The 18,262-nt window shown below is 39.7% G+C and overlaps 1 protein-coding gene across 1 annotated transcript in view; it reads left to right on the forward strand.

The window, feature by feature from the left end:
- Positions 1–18,262, forward strand: part of LOC136872035 (probable cytochrome P450 12a5, mitochondrial) — a 71,211-nt gene that overhangs the window by 35,227 nt on the left and 17,722 nt on the right. Inside the window, exons 6-10 of the mRNA XM_067145858.2 lie at positions 3,006–3,082; positions 6,127–6,328; positions 8,629–8,791; positions 11,690–11,859; positions 16,837–16,915. Of these exons, the coding sequence (XP_067001959.2) occupies positions 3,006–3,082; positions 6,127–6,328; positions 8,629–8,791; positions 11,690–11,859; positions 16,837–16,915 (691 nt within the window). The remainder of the gene's footprint in view (positions 1–3,005; positions 3,083–6,126; positions 6,329–8,628; positions 8,792–11,689; positions 11,860–16,836; positions 16,916–18,262) is intronic.

The following is an 18,262-nucleotide window of genomic DNA, read 5'->3' on the forward strand; positions in this document are numbered from 1 at the left end:
AATGAGATTGGCGCTGTGAGAAAACTGCTTACAAGGAAATAGTTTTTGCTTCGTCAGAAACTCATAGAGTTTAATGAAATACTGTGTCTACTGAAATTTAAAGAATACATCAATTAGTGAATACTTTGTCAGTTAAGGAGGTACACTGATATAAAACGTTTACTGCAAACTCAAGTGTCAAAGAAATAAATAGTATCGAATTACTGGAACACTTCAACATCAAATGCCACTTCAATTTACCTTGCTTGAACAAGGAGTAGTGCACATTTTAATTAACAAGGCATGGCGAATATCATAGTTTCGTAAACCCTAGGTGGCCCGCTTCTCCTTTCAGGAAAGGAATGAAACTTGTAATAGTTTAGATTAGGGTTGGATTCAGGGGTGGATGCAATGGTCTTCGGCCTGAAATATAGTCACGGCTTGACCACGGCCAGGCAAATCTGCATTCCGACCAGCCAACCGAATAGAGGTTCTGAGGCCACGGCTCTACTTTGGATGTACACCTCCACATTCGGGAGATGTTGAGGGCGGTCCACCATCGGCAGTCTTGAGAATACCTTTTCGAGGTTTTTGCATTCTCATACAGTAAGGCGAATGCCGAGAAATATCGAAGTATAGATTACGGCCACCAACCTTATCAATTCTTCTTGGAATGACAGACGACGTTATTTTTTGGGAGGCCCACATCCCCTTCAGGCATAGAATGAAAATATATGTAGTAGTAGTAGTAGTAGTAGTAGTAGTAGTAGTAGTAGTAGTAGTAGTAGTAGTAGTAGTAGTAGTAGTAGTATCAATCCAGACGTCGATTTGTTGCATTCCTCCATGTCGCCAAAATCTGTGCTGACCTTTTAATATCTTATTAACTACTTCAACCCACATCTACAGTATGCTTATCATATTCTTGAATTGGAATCTCCCACTCCCACTCCCGTCTCCAGTTACCCCCACAACCACCTGAACATGTCTTGAGTGTCTCAAGATATGCCCTACTTTTCCACCACTCCTGTTGGTCAAATTTCATCTAATCCATCAAACCTCGCGAACTTGATTCTGTAAATCATATTTTGTACTCCGCTTCACCATTCTAATCGCCAATATTCTCCTGTAACACCACATTCTTAGGAACTGAAAATTAATGTTTTATTGGTCCACTACGGGATGTTCAAAAAGTTTAATTAAATCCCTTGGGGCTTGTAGAGTGAGCTGAATAGATACAGTTTTGAATAGGATTTTTTTATCAGGAAATGTAGACGTGCCAGATGTAAAATTTGAAGTGTTTAAATGATTCTGCTGAGTGAAGGAACGGTAGTAATTTAATTTGTAGTGACTCAGTTAAATAAAGTTCTAACTAATCAATGAAAAATATGAAAATTCATAGCCTGTTTCCAGTTATTTGACCGGGTCAGGAATGGAATGAATGAAGCTCCATCTAGCGGCGAGGACAGGAATTGTGCCGGTTGCGGATCCTGTTGCACTCCTCCGGGGCAATGATTAATGAACGACAGACGAAATAAAATTATATTGGAGAGTGTTTCTGGAATAAAATATGACAGGGAAACCCGGAATACCCGGAGAAAATCCTGTCCCTCCTTCGCTTTGCCCAGTACAAATCTCGCATGGAGTGACCGGGATTTGAACCACTGAACCCAGCGGTGAGAGGCTAGCGCGCTGTCGCTTGAGCCACGGATGCTCTTCCGAACTAACCAACATTCATTAACACTTTCATTAATATTCTGATATGTGATTTTCTCCCTTAGTAATGCTATTGAACGTAGCCATGTTTGATTACTACCTGTCATGCCAGAGAGTATACACTTCCTCTAATCATGGAAGAATGCTCTGATGAATACTCTTTGATTCTCTAACCCTTCCCAGCTTCCAAATATATTCAACAGGTAGCACAGCGTTCCTAATAACTTATACTCTGCTAAGAAAAAAAAGTCTACATACAAACAGATCCCATCATGAAATTATCTGGGAACACCTGTGGAAGGATAACCTAGCTACGCTAGGAGGAGTGAAATCCACGTATCTTAAAAAAGTTCTCTGTCTGGCAAGAAACGCTCCTTTGCGACTAACCTATGAATTCACAAGGGAACCGTTCTGTAGAGAAGAACTGCGATTAAAAATGTCATTGCCTTCTACGACATTATACCAAAGGACAATATCATGAACTGCAGGATAAAAGCGAATATATAAACATACGTCGTGATTTGCCCGAATGGATGAATTCTGACTACGAACTGCGGCATATCACAACGCGGAAATAAAAACATTGATAAGGACGAGGCTGAACAATATCACTACGACAGCCATATCAAGACGGTTTATCTGACCTATTTACAACGAATGCTGCGGTGCAGTAGGCCTTCGTGTCCTCTAGTTCTTGTTATAAATTTATGCTTGTCTTCTATTCCTTCCCTACGGCGCAGTAGCAGCAGCGAGCCTGCCTCTTACCCAGAGCCCCGTGCTCCATTCCCGCCACATTAGGTATGTCTATCTGGATGAGGGCAGGTTCGAGATCAACTCAGCCTACGCGAGAAGAATTAAAGATCAATATAACGGTAAAATGGCGGCATTGGTCCAGAAAGCAGGAATAATGATCAAGAAGATGTGTAGCGCTGACCATGCGTCCCCCGATAATTTGAAGGCCTTCTGACTAATCAGCAGACACCTAATCACGCTGACCACGTGTCTCCTGGTAATCTCCAGATCTCTGGGCTGAGTAGCGGTCACCTGTTAGGGCAATGTCTATCAAGGTAGTAGGCCCATGTGGGAAAAGGAATTCCGTCTCTAAGACATTGATTATACTGGGAATTTATTTGATAAGTGAATAAAATAATTAAATATGTGAAGGTACCATTTCTTGAGAGTTACGAGCCTTTCCAAAGAAAAATGGAAAACAATTAGATGTTATGAAGAAAATTAATCACTTGAGCATAGGACATTTTGTGTCATGTTATACTTGTTAATAAATACATTTCATTTTATTTTCCGGTCCAAAGAATGAAGGATCTACGAGACAAGAATGGACAGCTGCCTGATGACTTTATGGAATACTTCTTTCGATGGGCATTTGAATGTAAGTATACCTCTCATGTAATGTCCTTCACTAGAGCAATTGACCTTAGTAACACTCATAACTAAGGACTAAATTTTAAAAGGAAAAAATGTAAATCAAAACGGAGAAAAGGGGAGGGGGATAATAAAAAGGGCATAAATGGAAGGAAATTAAAACAAACCTTAAAAATTGAAAAGGGAGAACTGTCTATGTCAATTTTCACTTCACCGACATCGATAGCTGCAGTCCCTTAAGTGCGGCCAATATCCAGTAATCGGGATATAGTGGGCTTGAGCCCCACTGTCGGGAGCCCTGAAGATGGTTTTCCGTGGTTTCCCATTTTCACACCAGGCAAGTGCCGGGGCTGTACCTAATGAAGGCCACGGCCGATTCCTTCCAATTCCTAAGCCTTTCCTATCCCATCGTCGCCATAAGATATATCTGTGTCGATGCGACGTAAAGCAAATAGCAAATTTTCACTTCACTTCAGCCCGGCGCGTGAAAATGTGAGACCCCCTAAGACTCCGTATGCAACACCGTGCTGAGCTAAGTGGCTCAGACGGTTGAGGCGCTGGTCTTCTGACCCCAACTTGGCAGATTCGATCCTGGCTCAGTCCGGTGGTATTTGAAGGTGCTCAAATACGTCAGCCTCGTGTTGGTAGATTTACTGGCACTCCTGAGCGTCCGGCACCTTGGCGTCTCCGGAAACCGTAAAGGTATTTCGTGGGACATAAAGCCATATCATAACAATAATAATAATAATAATAATAATAATAATAATAATAATAATAATAATAAAGGGGTAAATAATAAAAAGGGAAAAATGGAAGGAAATTAAAACAATCCTTAAAAATTGAATTGAACTGCTAATAATAATTACATTATTATTATTATTATTATTATTATTATTATTATTATTATTATTATTATTATTATTATTATTATTATTATTATTATTATTATTATTATTATTATTATTATTATTATTATTATGGAACGCCGTTGAGGTCGGAAAAGAAAAAAGAGGAGATGATCATGGGAGGTGAGGGGCCTGGACCAAGCAAGTGGACTCAGCTTAGGGCTCAGTGGTCACCAACCCATACTCCCGAGTTGAGAGCACCTGAGCCCTTTTAGTTGCCTCTTACGGCAAGCAGGATATACCGTGGGTTTTCTCTACCACTCCCACCCGCAGGGGGAGACAGAAGAAACTCCTTAACCTTTGTGAAATGTTTACAAGAAAAATATCAGCACAAGAAATCCATGCTCCCCATCTGGTTATAATGGGAAAGTTGGGTGACGGTAAACCTGTGATCTGTAACGGAGTATTCTACTGGGATCCTCAGCGTTTTCTTACGTGTAGTATTTAATTCCGATTGCTTCTCATGCCCTGCGCAAAGCATGTGCGACGCATATTATGTGATGCAAATTAGAATACACCGGTTTCAACAGCAAAAATGCTGAGGTAATGTAATGTGTCCGGTCAGTAACAACTTACCATACTTTATCGTACTGAATCCCCGAAAATCAGAGTGTTTTTTTTTCTTGCTAGTTGCTTTACGTCACACCGACACAGATAGGTCTTATGGCGACGATGGGAGAGGAAAGGGCTAGGAATGGAAAGGAAGCGGCCGTGGCCTTAATTAAGGTACAGCTCCAGCATTTGCCTGGTGTGGAAATGGGAAACCACGGAAAACCATCTTCAGGGCTGCAGACAGTGGGGTTCGAACCCCCTATCTCCCGTATGCAAGCTCACAGTTGCGCGCCCCTAACCGCACAGCCTACTCGCCCGGTAAAATGCAATTAGTCACCTTCCTGCGTTATGTAATATTGAGGAGGCATTCACCCTCCATGTGTATATTTATACTCTGATGAGCAATTGAATAAGATAGTTGCCTGTAACACTCCCTTCCCCCCTGATGACGATAGCAGTGTGGAGTGACAATGACTCCACACAACACTGGTTGAATGTGATGTCATACAGCCCCATGAAAAATGCGCAGCCTCCCAGAGACATTTCGGTGGAGAGTGAACGGCGCGTACATCCTTCTTGACAGCACCCTCGATCTGCTCAGTACGATTGATGTCCGATGACGTTAGGGACCAGGCAAGCATCTTCAAATGAATTATGTATTCATCGATCCAATGAACCACAAATGGGCTGTGTTTGGTTTTACTCTGCGTGCAGATCGCCTGCGGTGTGTTGGAGGTGAAAAAACTCACAGCAGGTTCTTTATTGCTCGTCGGTGAGGGACGTTGTCAGATGTACCAGGGTCCTATTTCACTCCACTTAAACAGTCCCCATACAATGAAACAACCATTTCCGAATTGAACAGTACTCTTCTGACAAACCAATCGATTGCCTCGGGTCTTTGTTGACGCACTCGCACTCTGCCATGTGCATGTACAAACTGCTACCACGACTCATTTGTCCAGGCAAATTTTCTCTGTGCTTTGAGAGTTCAGCGCGTGTGTTTCTGAGCCAGTGTCATTCTTTGTGCCTTGTAACGTGCGGTGAGCAGTGGCACTTTAGTGGGACGGTGGCTTCTCTCATTGCGAGAACGTGGTTCTGGATGGCATGGCTGCTCAGCTTTGCTGTTCTCCAACATTGAATCCGGGAGTAAACTGTTGCAATGTAGCCATCTATCCGCACTTACTCTCCAAACCAGTCGATGGCGACCCTTGCCAACAACCCGTTGTGATCAAAGATATTCATTTTACCCTAATCTACGTACTCATGGTTCACTCTGGGCACGGTAGTGCATGGAAGGTTCATTGCCTCTGTGATTTAGGAGATGGAATAGCCCGTACATATGGCATCGACAATCTGGCTGTTATCACCGTGATCTCATGCATTATCCACCCTTTGTTCTCCACCTCTTATTCACATGAACAATACGAGATCTGACGGCATCGCAGTCATGTACCACGCCAAACTATTACATTCGCCAGGCTACCATAGTGCCATTTTGATGATAAAACGGCAGCAATCTCAAATTCAATTGCACATCAGTGTACCCAAATTATATATATTTATTTTAAATCCTTTCTTCATGTCTGATTAACAGCAATATCCCTCGTCGCTTTGGATACTCGACTGGGTTCTCTGCAGCTGAATAATAAACCAGATTCAGAAACCGAGAAGCTCATCAAGGCTGCGCAATTGGTTTTTCGGGCAATGTTCACACTCGACCTTCCGCCTTATCTCAGCCCGTCCGAGAGAGAAAAGTTATGGAATAAAACGGTAGAGTGCATGGATTATTTCAACGAGTAAGTAGTATTCCTTCTCCACTCTTCTCTTTAGCTTCCTACACTTGCATTTAAAATTACTCCTGTCATTACAATCATTTCCATTACATAAACATGACTCTCTCTTCTTTTCTCTTTTTTTTTTCTTTTTTTTTTTTTCTTTACGTCGCACCGACAACGATACCATGACTCTTAATATAGCCCATGCACTTTTGGAAATGTGTGACCCATGGAATTTATTGGTTTCTTTTTCATATAAAATCTCGATAAAATGATGGTGCACGAATTTCCGAAGGAAAAACTTGTGAACAGTGGTAAAAGGTATCATTCAGCTTTTACTTTTAGTAAAAACGTCAGTTCTGTTTCGGTAGATTTACCTACAAGTACAATAACTCTTAAAGGAAAAAAATTGCGAGATCTCGCATCTCTGAGGAACCATAAAAGTAGTCAGAGGAACACAGAACCAGTTACAGTGTTATTATTACATAGATGTCAGAAGGCCAATGAACTCAGTTTGTCTACATGTCATGTTTCTTAAGTAGGGCATCGTTTTTGTGTCTGGGTTTTGTTCGATTTTACAGGCTGGAAAGTGAAGTAAGTTTGAATAAATTCCAGTGTCCGATTCTCAGAATATTCACAGCAATGTATTTCTCATGTCCGTAAGTTCAGGCCTATAAGCAGAAAAAATGGTATTTCCATTTAAAGAGACAAGTACCGGTGCCTCAGCAGATATTCATACCCTGGAGAAGTTCTACAAGTACAACATTTTCTTCTCACAGTTTGAACTGAAACGTGGTGACCTGTTACTCTCCGAAAATGGTGGTTTTTCTTTCAGGGTTCCTTTCAGGTTAGCTCTTGGACCAGCTGAGCGAGGCAAGTTACTAACAGTTGCTGTCTCCCTCTACCGCTTCCATGTTCGAAGAAGCACATCACTTTGGTTACGACCCACACGTTGATTAACTGTCCTTTGTTACCTGAAAATGGCTTTCCGTGGTTTCCCGTTTTATACCTGGCAAATGATGGGATTGTAACTTAATTAAGGCCACGGCCGCATCCTTTCCACTCATATCCCATCGTCACTATAAGACCTATCTGCGTCGGTCCGACGTAAAGCAAATTCTAAAAAAAAAATTTAAAAAATAAAAAAAATTGATGGCGGAGCTAACTCTTTATTTACCCGAAAAGATCCAGTGCCGTATTAGTCATGTTAAATGGTATTTATTTGCTAATTACTTAAAACGAAAGCATAAAACCCATTTTCCTCTTAGTTTACTTTCCAAACAAGTCAGCTGTGTTGTCAATCATTGCAAAACTGAAATACTTATACTTATTGATATACCTTGTGTACACACTCATATTTACTTTTTATTTCCATATCGAAGGTAATACAGAAAAGTGACTGATTTAAAGTGCACAAAAATGACAAATGTAACATGGTTAGGATTCTGCATCTTGCAGTTGTTATAGCCTTTAGTCTGATACACTTCAATTGTTGTTTGATTGTTCTGTAGTGTTGTATAAATTTGGCTACTGTTTATATTATTCCCTGTTAACACTCTGGGACATCTTTAAATTTATTTATCTGGGCTGAGTGGTTCAGACTGTTGAGGCCCTAGCCTCCTGACCCCAACCTGTCAGGTTCAATCCTGGCTGAGTACGGTGGTATTTCAAGGGGCTCAAATACGTCAGCCTCGTGTCAGAAGATTTACTGGCACCTAGAAGAACTCCTGAAGGACAAAATTTAGGCATCTCGGCGTCTCCACAAACCGTAAAAGCCGTTAGTAGGACGTAAAGCCAATAGCAATATTATTATTATTATTATTATTATTATTATTATTATTATTATTATTATTATTATTGCTAGTTGCTTTACGTCGCACCGACAGAGATAGGTCTTATGGCGACGATATTATTATTATTATTATTATTATTATTATTATTATTATTATTATTATTATTATTATTATTATTTTTTTTTTTTTAATGTTTTGATCTTCATTGTCACTGGTCTATGATAGCAATTCACATGCCAGTACACAACACGTACAATTTCACATGCACAACAGGGAGTCGTGATCATTCATTACAGCTGACACGTAAGTAATGTTCCTGCCATCTAGCAAGAGGGTTGCAGAGCAAGATTTAGTCAAGTCCAGATTTGACCAAGTTTTGAATGCAAATTCGTGATGCGGTCAAGTAATTCTCTGTAGTAGAGCAATTAGTTAAAGCTGAACGTGTCTGATTATTTTATAAAATATCTGGCATCTATTTCTCTACCGGATTTTGCACTGATGTTTTCAATTTCTTTTTCTTCTTTCCAGAGTGGTCAGTAAGTACATTAAACAGTCCCAAGACAGGATAATGCAGAGGTCACCCGACTCTCAAAAGGATATGAGTGTGCTAGAGATTCTTCTCGTCAGGAATGAAAATCCTATGTATGCATTCGTGATGGCGCTCGACATGATGCTTGCAGGAGTAGACACGGTAAGATACGATTAGTCAAATGAATTGTAGACTTTGAGGTTTGACTGCCATTTGTCCTTCTATATGAAAATCCCGATGTTCATACAGATAATTAAGAGCCTTGGCCTGCCGAAGCTACTGCTGCCTAGTCAAGTGTCCTAAATACATTGGTCAACGTGATGACATCCTTAATTATATTGCTTGAGACGCTTCACTGCACCTCATATAGAGGGTTATGTTTAATATCTTTACAAACCTGGGGATTTTCTCTTGCCCAGAAGATGACGTTTTGATTTCATGAACTGCGGTAAATGGCACATTCATTCTGCACCTTCAGTGTTTCAGATGTTTGTAACAACAAGGTTCATGTTACATAGCACCTGTCTAAATTCCTGTCTGATAATTTATTCACACACGCAGACGTGGAAAATTTCAGTGTCAAGTTTTTGATGTGGTCACACATGGATGATCGAGGAACTTCTTACTCGGCAAGACGTTTCCTTGTTGATTTCATTGACGATCTAGCCACGAACTGAGTGAAGTAGTAAAATTTCCCAGCGCCTTGAAAATCTACTTCGTTATCCGTTTTTAACATTCCTGTGCTGAAAGACGTTTTCCCCACTTCAGAAAGTTACCGCCCCTGGAACCATACTGCATCAACAAGTCTCACTATCCGTCATTCCAAATTATTACTGACTATAGTTTGCTCTAGAGAGCGTATGAATGAGTCAGTTTCCTACCGTAACGCTCCTAGCGGAAGCGTTACTAAGCAGTTGGTGTGTTAGCTGTCGGATTTCAGAATGACTCCGACTGTTGTGTGCTTAGGATTTCGAAAATTGAACTGGCACTGAAGCTACTTCAGGGATTATCTACTTTTAGAAAACGGGAAAATGCTGGCGAACAGCAACCATATAAGAAACGTAAAGGAAGTATGCGGTGAAATCACGGGGGAAATGCTTGAGGGAGACGAGCATTAATAAGCCACCGTACACTGTAAAACTGTAAATAATATAATTGTAGTATATTATTTGGATTTCATCTTCAATCACATAGTATAACTTTGTTCTATTTTAACAAAATTAATGTTAATGCTTATTATGCGCCATGTTATTTACAGATCGATTCCCCCACACGTTTGTAGACTGGGAGAATGCGAATTCAAGGCAGGCCGTTCAAAATGCTGTAAACACATCACCGCAGTCTGTATACATTTTAACCATGAGCGTGATTCATCTAAAACAACACTCCTTACAAAATGGCAAAACCCGAAGGAAGCTCGTGGCTACTTTTACTGGAAAGGGGAAACCACTAAAGATAGGTATGAAAAGTAAAGTGGATCTACAAGACCTGAGGATCAATATTTATTTGCATAAATGAAATCCTTTGAAAAGGTAAAACAATAGACTGTTCTGTTACTAAAATATTACAGGCAGAGAATATGTAAATTAACTTATGATGTAAGTGTAACTCCATTGCTGAGTGCGCAGTATAAAGGTGCAGTTGAGGGAAGTGGGAGCACCTCGTTGAGATGACTTTCAAAGCTTGCGAGAAAAACTCGTTCAGTGCATAAATGCTACTCTGTTAATTATAAACAAGATATGGAACAATGAAAGTTCACGGTGAACCCCTAAATTATAGTTTGTAACTAACTGGTGGCTTGCGAAAATTCTGTAATTCCGATGTTATAGTAAATACATGCCAGAAACGATATTTTTTCTAGTGGTTTAATGTCGCACTAACACACCCAAGATTTTCGGTAACGTAAGGATTGAAAAGTGCTAGGACTCGGAAGGTAGTATTCATGGCCTTAATTAAGGAACAGCCCCAGCATTTGCCGGTTGTGGAAATGCAAGCCATCCTTAGCGTTGCCAACGGTGGGATTCGAACCCATATTTCAGTTGAAACTAAATAACTGTCGTTGTGTTAAAAATGATTAAGACAGAGAAATGAACGTGTATCTACCAGTCAAGAAGCTCGTCGAATTAAAACACCGAGGAATGCTAATTACGCAGAGGTCGTAGGGCAGTTCCTTATCTGTAAAGACATAAATACGCCTGCTGTCAGATACAGGAGGAGTACATAAATATGAACAGCTGTTCCATATTAAAGTTTTAGCATTAAAGAATATCTCAAATGGATTATTACTTTGTTCAGATGGCCAATATCTGGTAGAAATTAAGTATCCTTTGTTTTTCTTTTAGGGATAAGCCCATTTTTTTCATGATAATTGTAATCTGTCTTACCTTTATATGTTAGATAAACGAGACGTCGAATTAAAGAGAAGTTACACAAAGGCCTACAACACACAGATACAAGTATCTCTTTGTTCAGTTTGTGATTTCTTTGTTTGTATATTATCCAAAGTGAAATGTAAATTAAGGGTACACAGAAATGTATTCTTAGAAGAAAAGCAAGAATTAGGATGTGTATCGTGTAAGTCCTTTGCTTCCAGTTTAGTTTGTCTCAGCTTTATTCTATTATACTTCGCTGAAATTCTCTCCGCTGCGTTCTGTCTTTTGTTACTACTTTTGAACATCATGTGCAGAGTTGGCTTGTATCTAGGGTCGACTGACAAAATATCTGCTGCAAGCAGGAGAATACATATTTTGTAATAGGGATACATTTTATAACATACTGTAGAGTTTACCATATCCTTACGAATATGTAAATTACGTAATCCTTCGTCCTGAATTTCCATATTCCAAAAATACTCCTGTTAGTGTGAACTGTACTTTTATAAATAATATCTGGTAAATTTGATTTAAGTTACTTGCTAATTATTAGAAGACACTACTTTTCACAATACAGAAATGTGTATTTAAATAATGTCACCAATATTGGGATCACAGAACCTGGCAGTTTGCAATAAAGCAGATATATAAGTAAATAGAAAAATAACTAAAATCGTTTCTGTTTCAGACTGCTAACTTAACTGCGAAGGCAGTTCATTTTCTGTCGAGAAATCCAGACAAACAAGAGATCCTTCACGAAGAACTGAAAAGAATATTGCCAAGGAAAGATCAAGAAATTACTGCGAATGACTTGGAAAACATGAAGTACCTTAAAGCCTGTCTCAAAGAAACAGCAAGGTATTATTTTTATTACCACGGTAATGTTAAGTGTACGTAAAATGCAAGTAGTGGATGGTTATACTATCGTTATACCACATACCGTGTTTCATATTTATCTGTTTGTGATGCTCTCTGGGAAACCATAACTTAAGTAGGAAAATGTTTTTGGTTTATTTTATATTTTGATAGTAGATAAATATGTGATCATTTTCGTGAAAACTAGAAGTCTCTATCTTAAAACTGATCACTTTAAGCAACTTTGAAGTTGTACGACATAATTTAATTTCTAGAATATCGATTAGTACTCCAATAACACAACCTGTGACAATAAAGTTCGGTGAATAGTCCTTTACTATCAACGACAGTAACCTTACTGTCCTTCGAAATAGTCCCCTCCCATAACTATGCACTGATGTGATCAGCGATACATGTCCTGGAAACTTTGCAAGAAGGCTTCCTTTGGGATGGTGTTCAAAAGCCTCGTCACGTTTCGTTGATGTCAGGAATATCGTCAAATCTCTTTCCTTTCAAAGCGAGTTTGAGTCGTGGGAACAGGAAGAAGTCTGGAGGATTGAGATCTGGCCTTCCATGCTGTGCCGTTTCGTTTCAGGGTCGTACCTGAGACACCAGGTTTAATCCTCAGTGACAATACAGTACAAGAAATTTGGTGTCGCATCCGCCGTTTCGACAAAATCCTGTGAAGCCTCAAAACGTGCCTGCTGATCGTCAGTCAAGTGATGTAGCACAAGACAAGAACACGTTTTCCTCTTTCCTAACTTCTGGGTAACGATTTGTCGCACGGATTAACGGTTTATCTGATGTTTATCCGCTATCGTGCCCACAGTTAATCGCCGATCGTTCATGATTAATGTCCTCACCTTCTCAATGTTTTCGTCACTGACGGCGGTCGCCGGTCTTCCGCTACAGGGGTGGTCAGAAACACTTTCCCGGCTTCCCGAAATATTGGCGAACCACTCATACACACACTTCAAGGACAGTGCTTGATCTTCATAAACACGTACCATCATCGCATGCGTTTCTTTCGGTGTCTTGCCAAACTTAAAACAAAACTCTACATTGACCTTTTTGTCGTTCATGTCCCTGTTCGCAGTTCAGAACCAACGCACTAAACACGCACTGTGTCAAACAGGTCTTACACGGCACATACACGATGCTCAACTGAACAACGTTGGGAGCAGGTGGTCAAAACCTGCTGCTGCGCAGGTGCAGCGTTGCTTGTCGCCAGTGTTGCCGGATCGACCGTTCTGACTTTATTCAACGAACTTTATTGCCACAGGTTGTATATTAAGCATTGAAGAAAATCGGACTGTTTCACTGGATAAAGGAACATCAGCTTTGCGTTCTAAAATAATGTTCATAAGTATTTAGAAGGTATATTCTCTGGAAATTAAATATGTAAACATATTCATAATTTGAAAAAAGTGATAAAGTAAGTTATAGTTTTGAGACACTCATATACGCAGAAGATTTGTCTAAAAACGTACAAGCTATTACATTTCAATATACGGAAATAAAACAGGAAAAAGAGGAAGATACAAATTGATTTTTAAATAATAGTAACATAGTAGGGTGGATACCGTGGTTCAAATCCCGGTCACTCCATGTGAGACATGGACAAAGCGGAGGCGGGACAGGTTTTTCTCCGAGTACTCCGGTTTTCCCTGTCATCTTTCATTCGAGCAACACTCTCCATTATCATTTCATAACATTTATCAGTCATTACTAATCACCTTGGGAGTGGCGACCCCATTGTAAGAATAGCCTATATATGGTTCATTCATTACATCCCTGACCCGGTCAAAGACTGGAAAACAGGTTGTAGGTTATCATCATCAGTAACATAGTAGAGCGCATGGAATATCATTCTAGAAAGCCTGAATATTACTAGGGGGAAGAAAAGATGGAGCACATTCTCCGCCAATATATGCCAAATTATTATTCATTTCTGAACTAAGAGACAAATATTTTCAACTTACACCACACGTACCGCGTTGCCAAATTACTCTGTGCACTCACTCTCCCACACACGCAGAGAGATAGGCTACAGAGGGTCTCCGAATCGCCGCACTCTTCTAGAAGTTATATCTTGTAGTTATGCATGGCGCGCCGGTAATTTTGGTTGCATGGTAAAGCGATTTCATTGGTGGTAGAAATTACATTCTCTTAAGAGTTGCGTCTCCCTAACTGTAGAGGTGTGTTTTCGTCAAAAGAAATTGGGATGATGATGATGAATAGGACTAATGATAATACGTTATATTTCATCGATTAACATGGATATATACTGTATACTACTATAGTCCGGGGACATTCCTTGGAATTTCTAATGTTACATCGCCAACGTTAAATTTTATACTAATTCTTAACACCTTAAGAATAAAATCCAGGTACTAGAAGCGGTTTTATTTTCCTAATGGCATCATAATTTTTTCCTGCATATAGTCATTGAAACAACTCTTCACTGTAATCTGGATTTCCCTCCTTCGGCTTTCCCGTTTAGGGTGGTCGGGAGGAACTGGGCTTCCGTAGCCGGTGTTTCAGTATAATAATTTGTGGTTTCCTACAGCTGGTCCTTTCAGAGTCAGGGCTGTACAATCTGAGAATAATTATCAAGTACGTTGAGTTAGGAGATAACTCACATCTGTTTCAGACAATACCGACACAGCACGCTTTATATTTGCAGTTTCTCATCATTAATACATTCAGTGATTAAAAATCGCCAGTATTGGTCGTATAATTGAAGTGTATGTGCTTCCTAGTACGTTTCTGTGAGCGGGTACCCTTTAAAAATTCACCACGCCAATGTTGCTTAAATGTGTTTTCCTGTGTGTAAATGGTACGTCGGCATTGTACCAGTGTTGTATTTTGGGGTCTCTCGCACCGTCCCACATTGGTAGGGGTGAGAGATCTCAATATTCTCGTGTAATGAAGCGGTCACCCTTCCACCGAAATTACCGCTAATGTTGCTTAACTGTTGTAAGTCTGATTAATTAGAATTATCTCGTAAGAATGCTAGTTGCTTTACGTCGCACCGACACAGATAGGTCTTATGGCGACGATGGGAAAGGAAAGGGCTAGGAGTGGGAAGGAAGCGGCCGTGGCCTTAATTAAGGTACTCACCGGGCGAGTTGGCCGTGCGCGTAGAGGCGCGCGGCTGTTAGCTTGCATCCGGGAGATAGTAGGTTCGAATCCCACTATCGGCAGCCTTCAAAATGGTTTTCCGTGGTTTCCCATTTCCACACCAGGCAAATGCTGGGGCTGTACCTTAATTAAGGCCACGGCCGCTTCCTTCCAACTCCTAGGCCTTTCCTATCCCATCGTCGCCATAAGACCTATCTGTGTCAGCGCTACGTAAAGCCCCTAGCAAGAAGAAGAAGAATTAAGGTACAGCCCCAGCATTTCCCTGGTGTGGAAATGGGAAACCATGGAAAACCATTTTCAGGGCTGCCGACAGTGGGGTTCGAACCTACTATCTCCCGAATACTGGATACTGGCCGCACTTAAGCGACTGCAGCTATCGAGCTCGGTTCGTAAGAATGAAGAAGTTGCATCCAGCTCGATTTTCTGCTTATTTCCAGTGTACCAGAGATGTTTCCTCCAGCCTTACCAACTATCTGTACCATCCCTATGCGTTCTTCGTTTGTGTACCTATATCTTCGTTACGTTATTGTTGTAGGACGCCACCGTACGAGCTAACCATGACTTCTAAAACAATGGGAATATTCTGGAAATTCTGGAGCGTGGCATTGCACGGAAGTAAAACTTGGATAATAACTATATCGGAACGGCCAAGTGTAGAACATTTTGAAATGTAGTGTTACAGAAAAATGCTAAAGATGAGATGAGTAGATCGAATCACGAATGGAAATGTACTGTATCGAATTGTTGAGAGGATAACGTTTTGGCAGAATTTGAATAGGGGAAGAGGTAGAATGGAAAGACATAACTTAAGACACCCAGGACTTGTTCAGTTAGATGTGAGGGTAGTGTATGCGGTAAGATTGTTAGTGGTAGACCAAGGAATGGATATTACAAGCAGACTGAATGAATGAAAAATGTAGCAGCAATCCATAAGGGTGTATGCAATACTACAGTTTGTCCTCTTACCTTTTCAATGTTTATATAGAACATCCGGTAAAGGAAATCAGAGAGGAATTTGGAAAGGGATGTAATAGTAATGTAGAATTGAAAAGGTTAGCACAAAATGTGGTGGCATGCAGTTTATGGCTTCATCACCGAACAAGACGTACTTATACAGTAAGTATCGTTATTTTTGTTATTGAGGAATACTTAATTAGTATACATACTGTTAATATCAGAGTATTATACGGTTTAACAATAATAAACGTAGGTTACATAGAGTGATGTGATCATCAAGGCTACATGTTATTGTACCAAATACAATTGCTTCGTACTTACCTGCAATGCCAGAAAAACAGTTTTTTATTAAGGTTCTCGAAGGGAAGCTAGTATCCCTAGTTAACGTTAAAACAGTAGAAGTCTTATACCAATGACTATTCCCAACCATTTTGCTGAAATTCGGCTTGCCATTTCGGACAACATGGATGATGAGATTACCCGTGTATGAACTTGTCAGATTATTAAAATCACATTTTGTAATAAATTAAGGCTTCTTTTACATAATCTAGCAGAATAATAATAATACTTGTAGATCACTTAAATTATTTCGGTGACATTGTTTTTTACGGAGCTATCTGTACCTCAGTGTCAAAAAATCCATTTCTCTTTGTCCATTGTTTCCCAGGTGTATTTGCTTAACCTAACCGGGGAGAAGCAGGATATTCTAGAATTGTAAATAATGTCAACGGTCATTCATTAACTTCTGAATGTAATAATTAAACATATATTGAACATTGCCTATTATGTATGTTATTGTATAATAGGTGTAACTGTTCATTCGTTCTGAATTACAACACGTACCTTATATTGATGTTCCGGCACCGTTGTGTCTTACAGAATTGCACCTGTCGCACCAGCGAACTTCAGGCAAACGCCCACTGATATGGTGATCGGCGGCTACCTAGTTCCCAAAGGGGTAAGTAAAAATAAGCAGCCTATCTTCAACTTCAGACTGTTCATAAGTTGGATATAAATTGACCGGCAATGTTAATGGATTACTTGAATGTTCAAAGGGAAAAGCATATGTTAAATTGTGTAAACATTTGTTTCAATATAAGTTATACATTGATCACTTTCACGGAACAATATGTAAGTAACTAAAGGTAGCAATAACGTATTTCAAAACATATTTGTTTTTACTGTTCTGTATCAATTCTTGGTGTTTCGAAATAGTTGATATGTTGTGTATCTGTTGAGAAATGTCTAACTTCTTTCACTGAAATCAGAAGAAGCTGAGTGTTCGCATTGGAACAAATAATAATGTTATTTAACATCCGTAAAGCGGAGTTGAAATGGTTATAACCCAGCCGTGAGGCATGGCTTCTCACAAAGGCGGTCAAGGTTGAAAATCCTGTCATTGGATGCAGGATGTATGAATATTTTTATTTTTATTATTAACATATACATCGCAAATGGGAAATATCCCGGTGGCAATGGTCACTTACAGTAGTGTAATAATAAAGTAAAGTTAACATAATTACCCAACAAACAAACAAACAGACAGACAGACAAACAAACAAACAAACAAACAAACAAACAAACAAACAAACAAACAAAAACAAACAACAAGAATAAAACAAGCAATTCCATGGAAAGAAAATTTTACAAGAAATACTACTAGTTTAACTTTCTAAATCCAGCATCATCATATACAAATTCACACACAACTTAAGTATTTCCAGTACTTAACACTACTGCTTACAATACTATAGGTCGAGCTTACTACTACCTTAACACTACAAGTGATAATAAAGTAAACCTAAAACATAACTACCCAACATCAACAACTGGAGTACAACAATCAATTCCACGGAAAATGGGAATGGGAATGGGAATTTTCCGTGGGTTTGATTCCATGAATAATTAGAGGTATGGTAACTATGATTTCGGTATCGAGAGTCGCGTAAAACGTCAAGTTTGGTTGGCTGCCTGCCACGTCATGTGTGAGAAAATTGCTAACTTTTGTTCATGTATGACTAGAAGTTTGAAATGTTTAGACTGCGTGTAGCTCCTGTAGTAGGTTTCATCACCGTCATCAACAACATCATCATCATCATCATCATCATATTCTTGTCAAGTTAAAGAATGGTGGACAACATGGAAGTAGTGCATCGACTATCTCCCTTCCGCCAGTTGTTCGATTTCTTGACAATGTTGTCCTTGTCTTATGCTATAGAGCAATGCTGCTCCAGCATTTCCCCTGTCTTCAACACATTTTTCCTGTAGCGTGGCGCACTAATTGCAGTAGTTTGTCAGGAGTCTG

The sequence above is a fragment of the Anabrus simplex genome, chromosome 4, assembly GCF_040414725.1.
Source record: "Anabrus simplex isolate iqAnaSimp1 chromosome 4, ASM4041472v1, whole genome shotgun sequence".
NCBI lineage: Eukaryota > Metazoa > Arthropoda > Insecta > Orthoptera > Tettigoniidae > Anabrus > Anabrus simplex.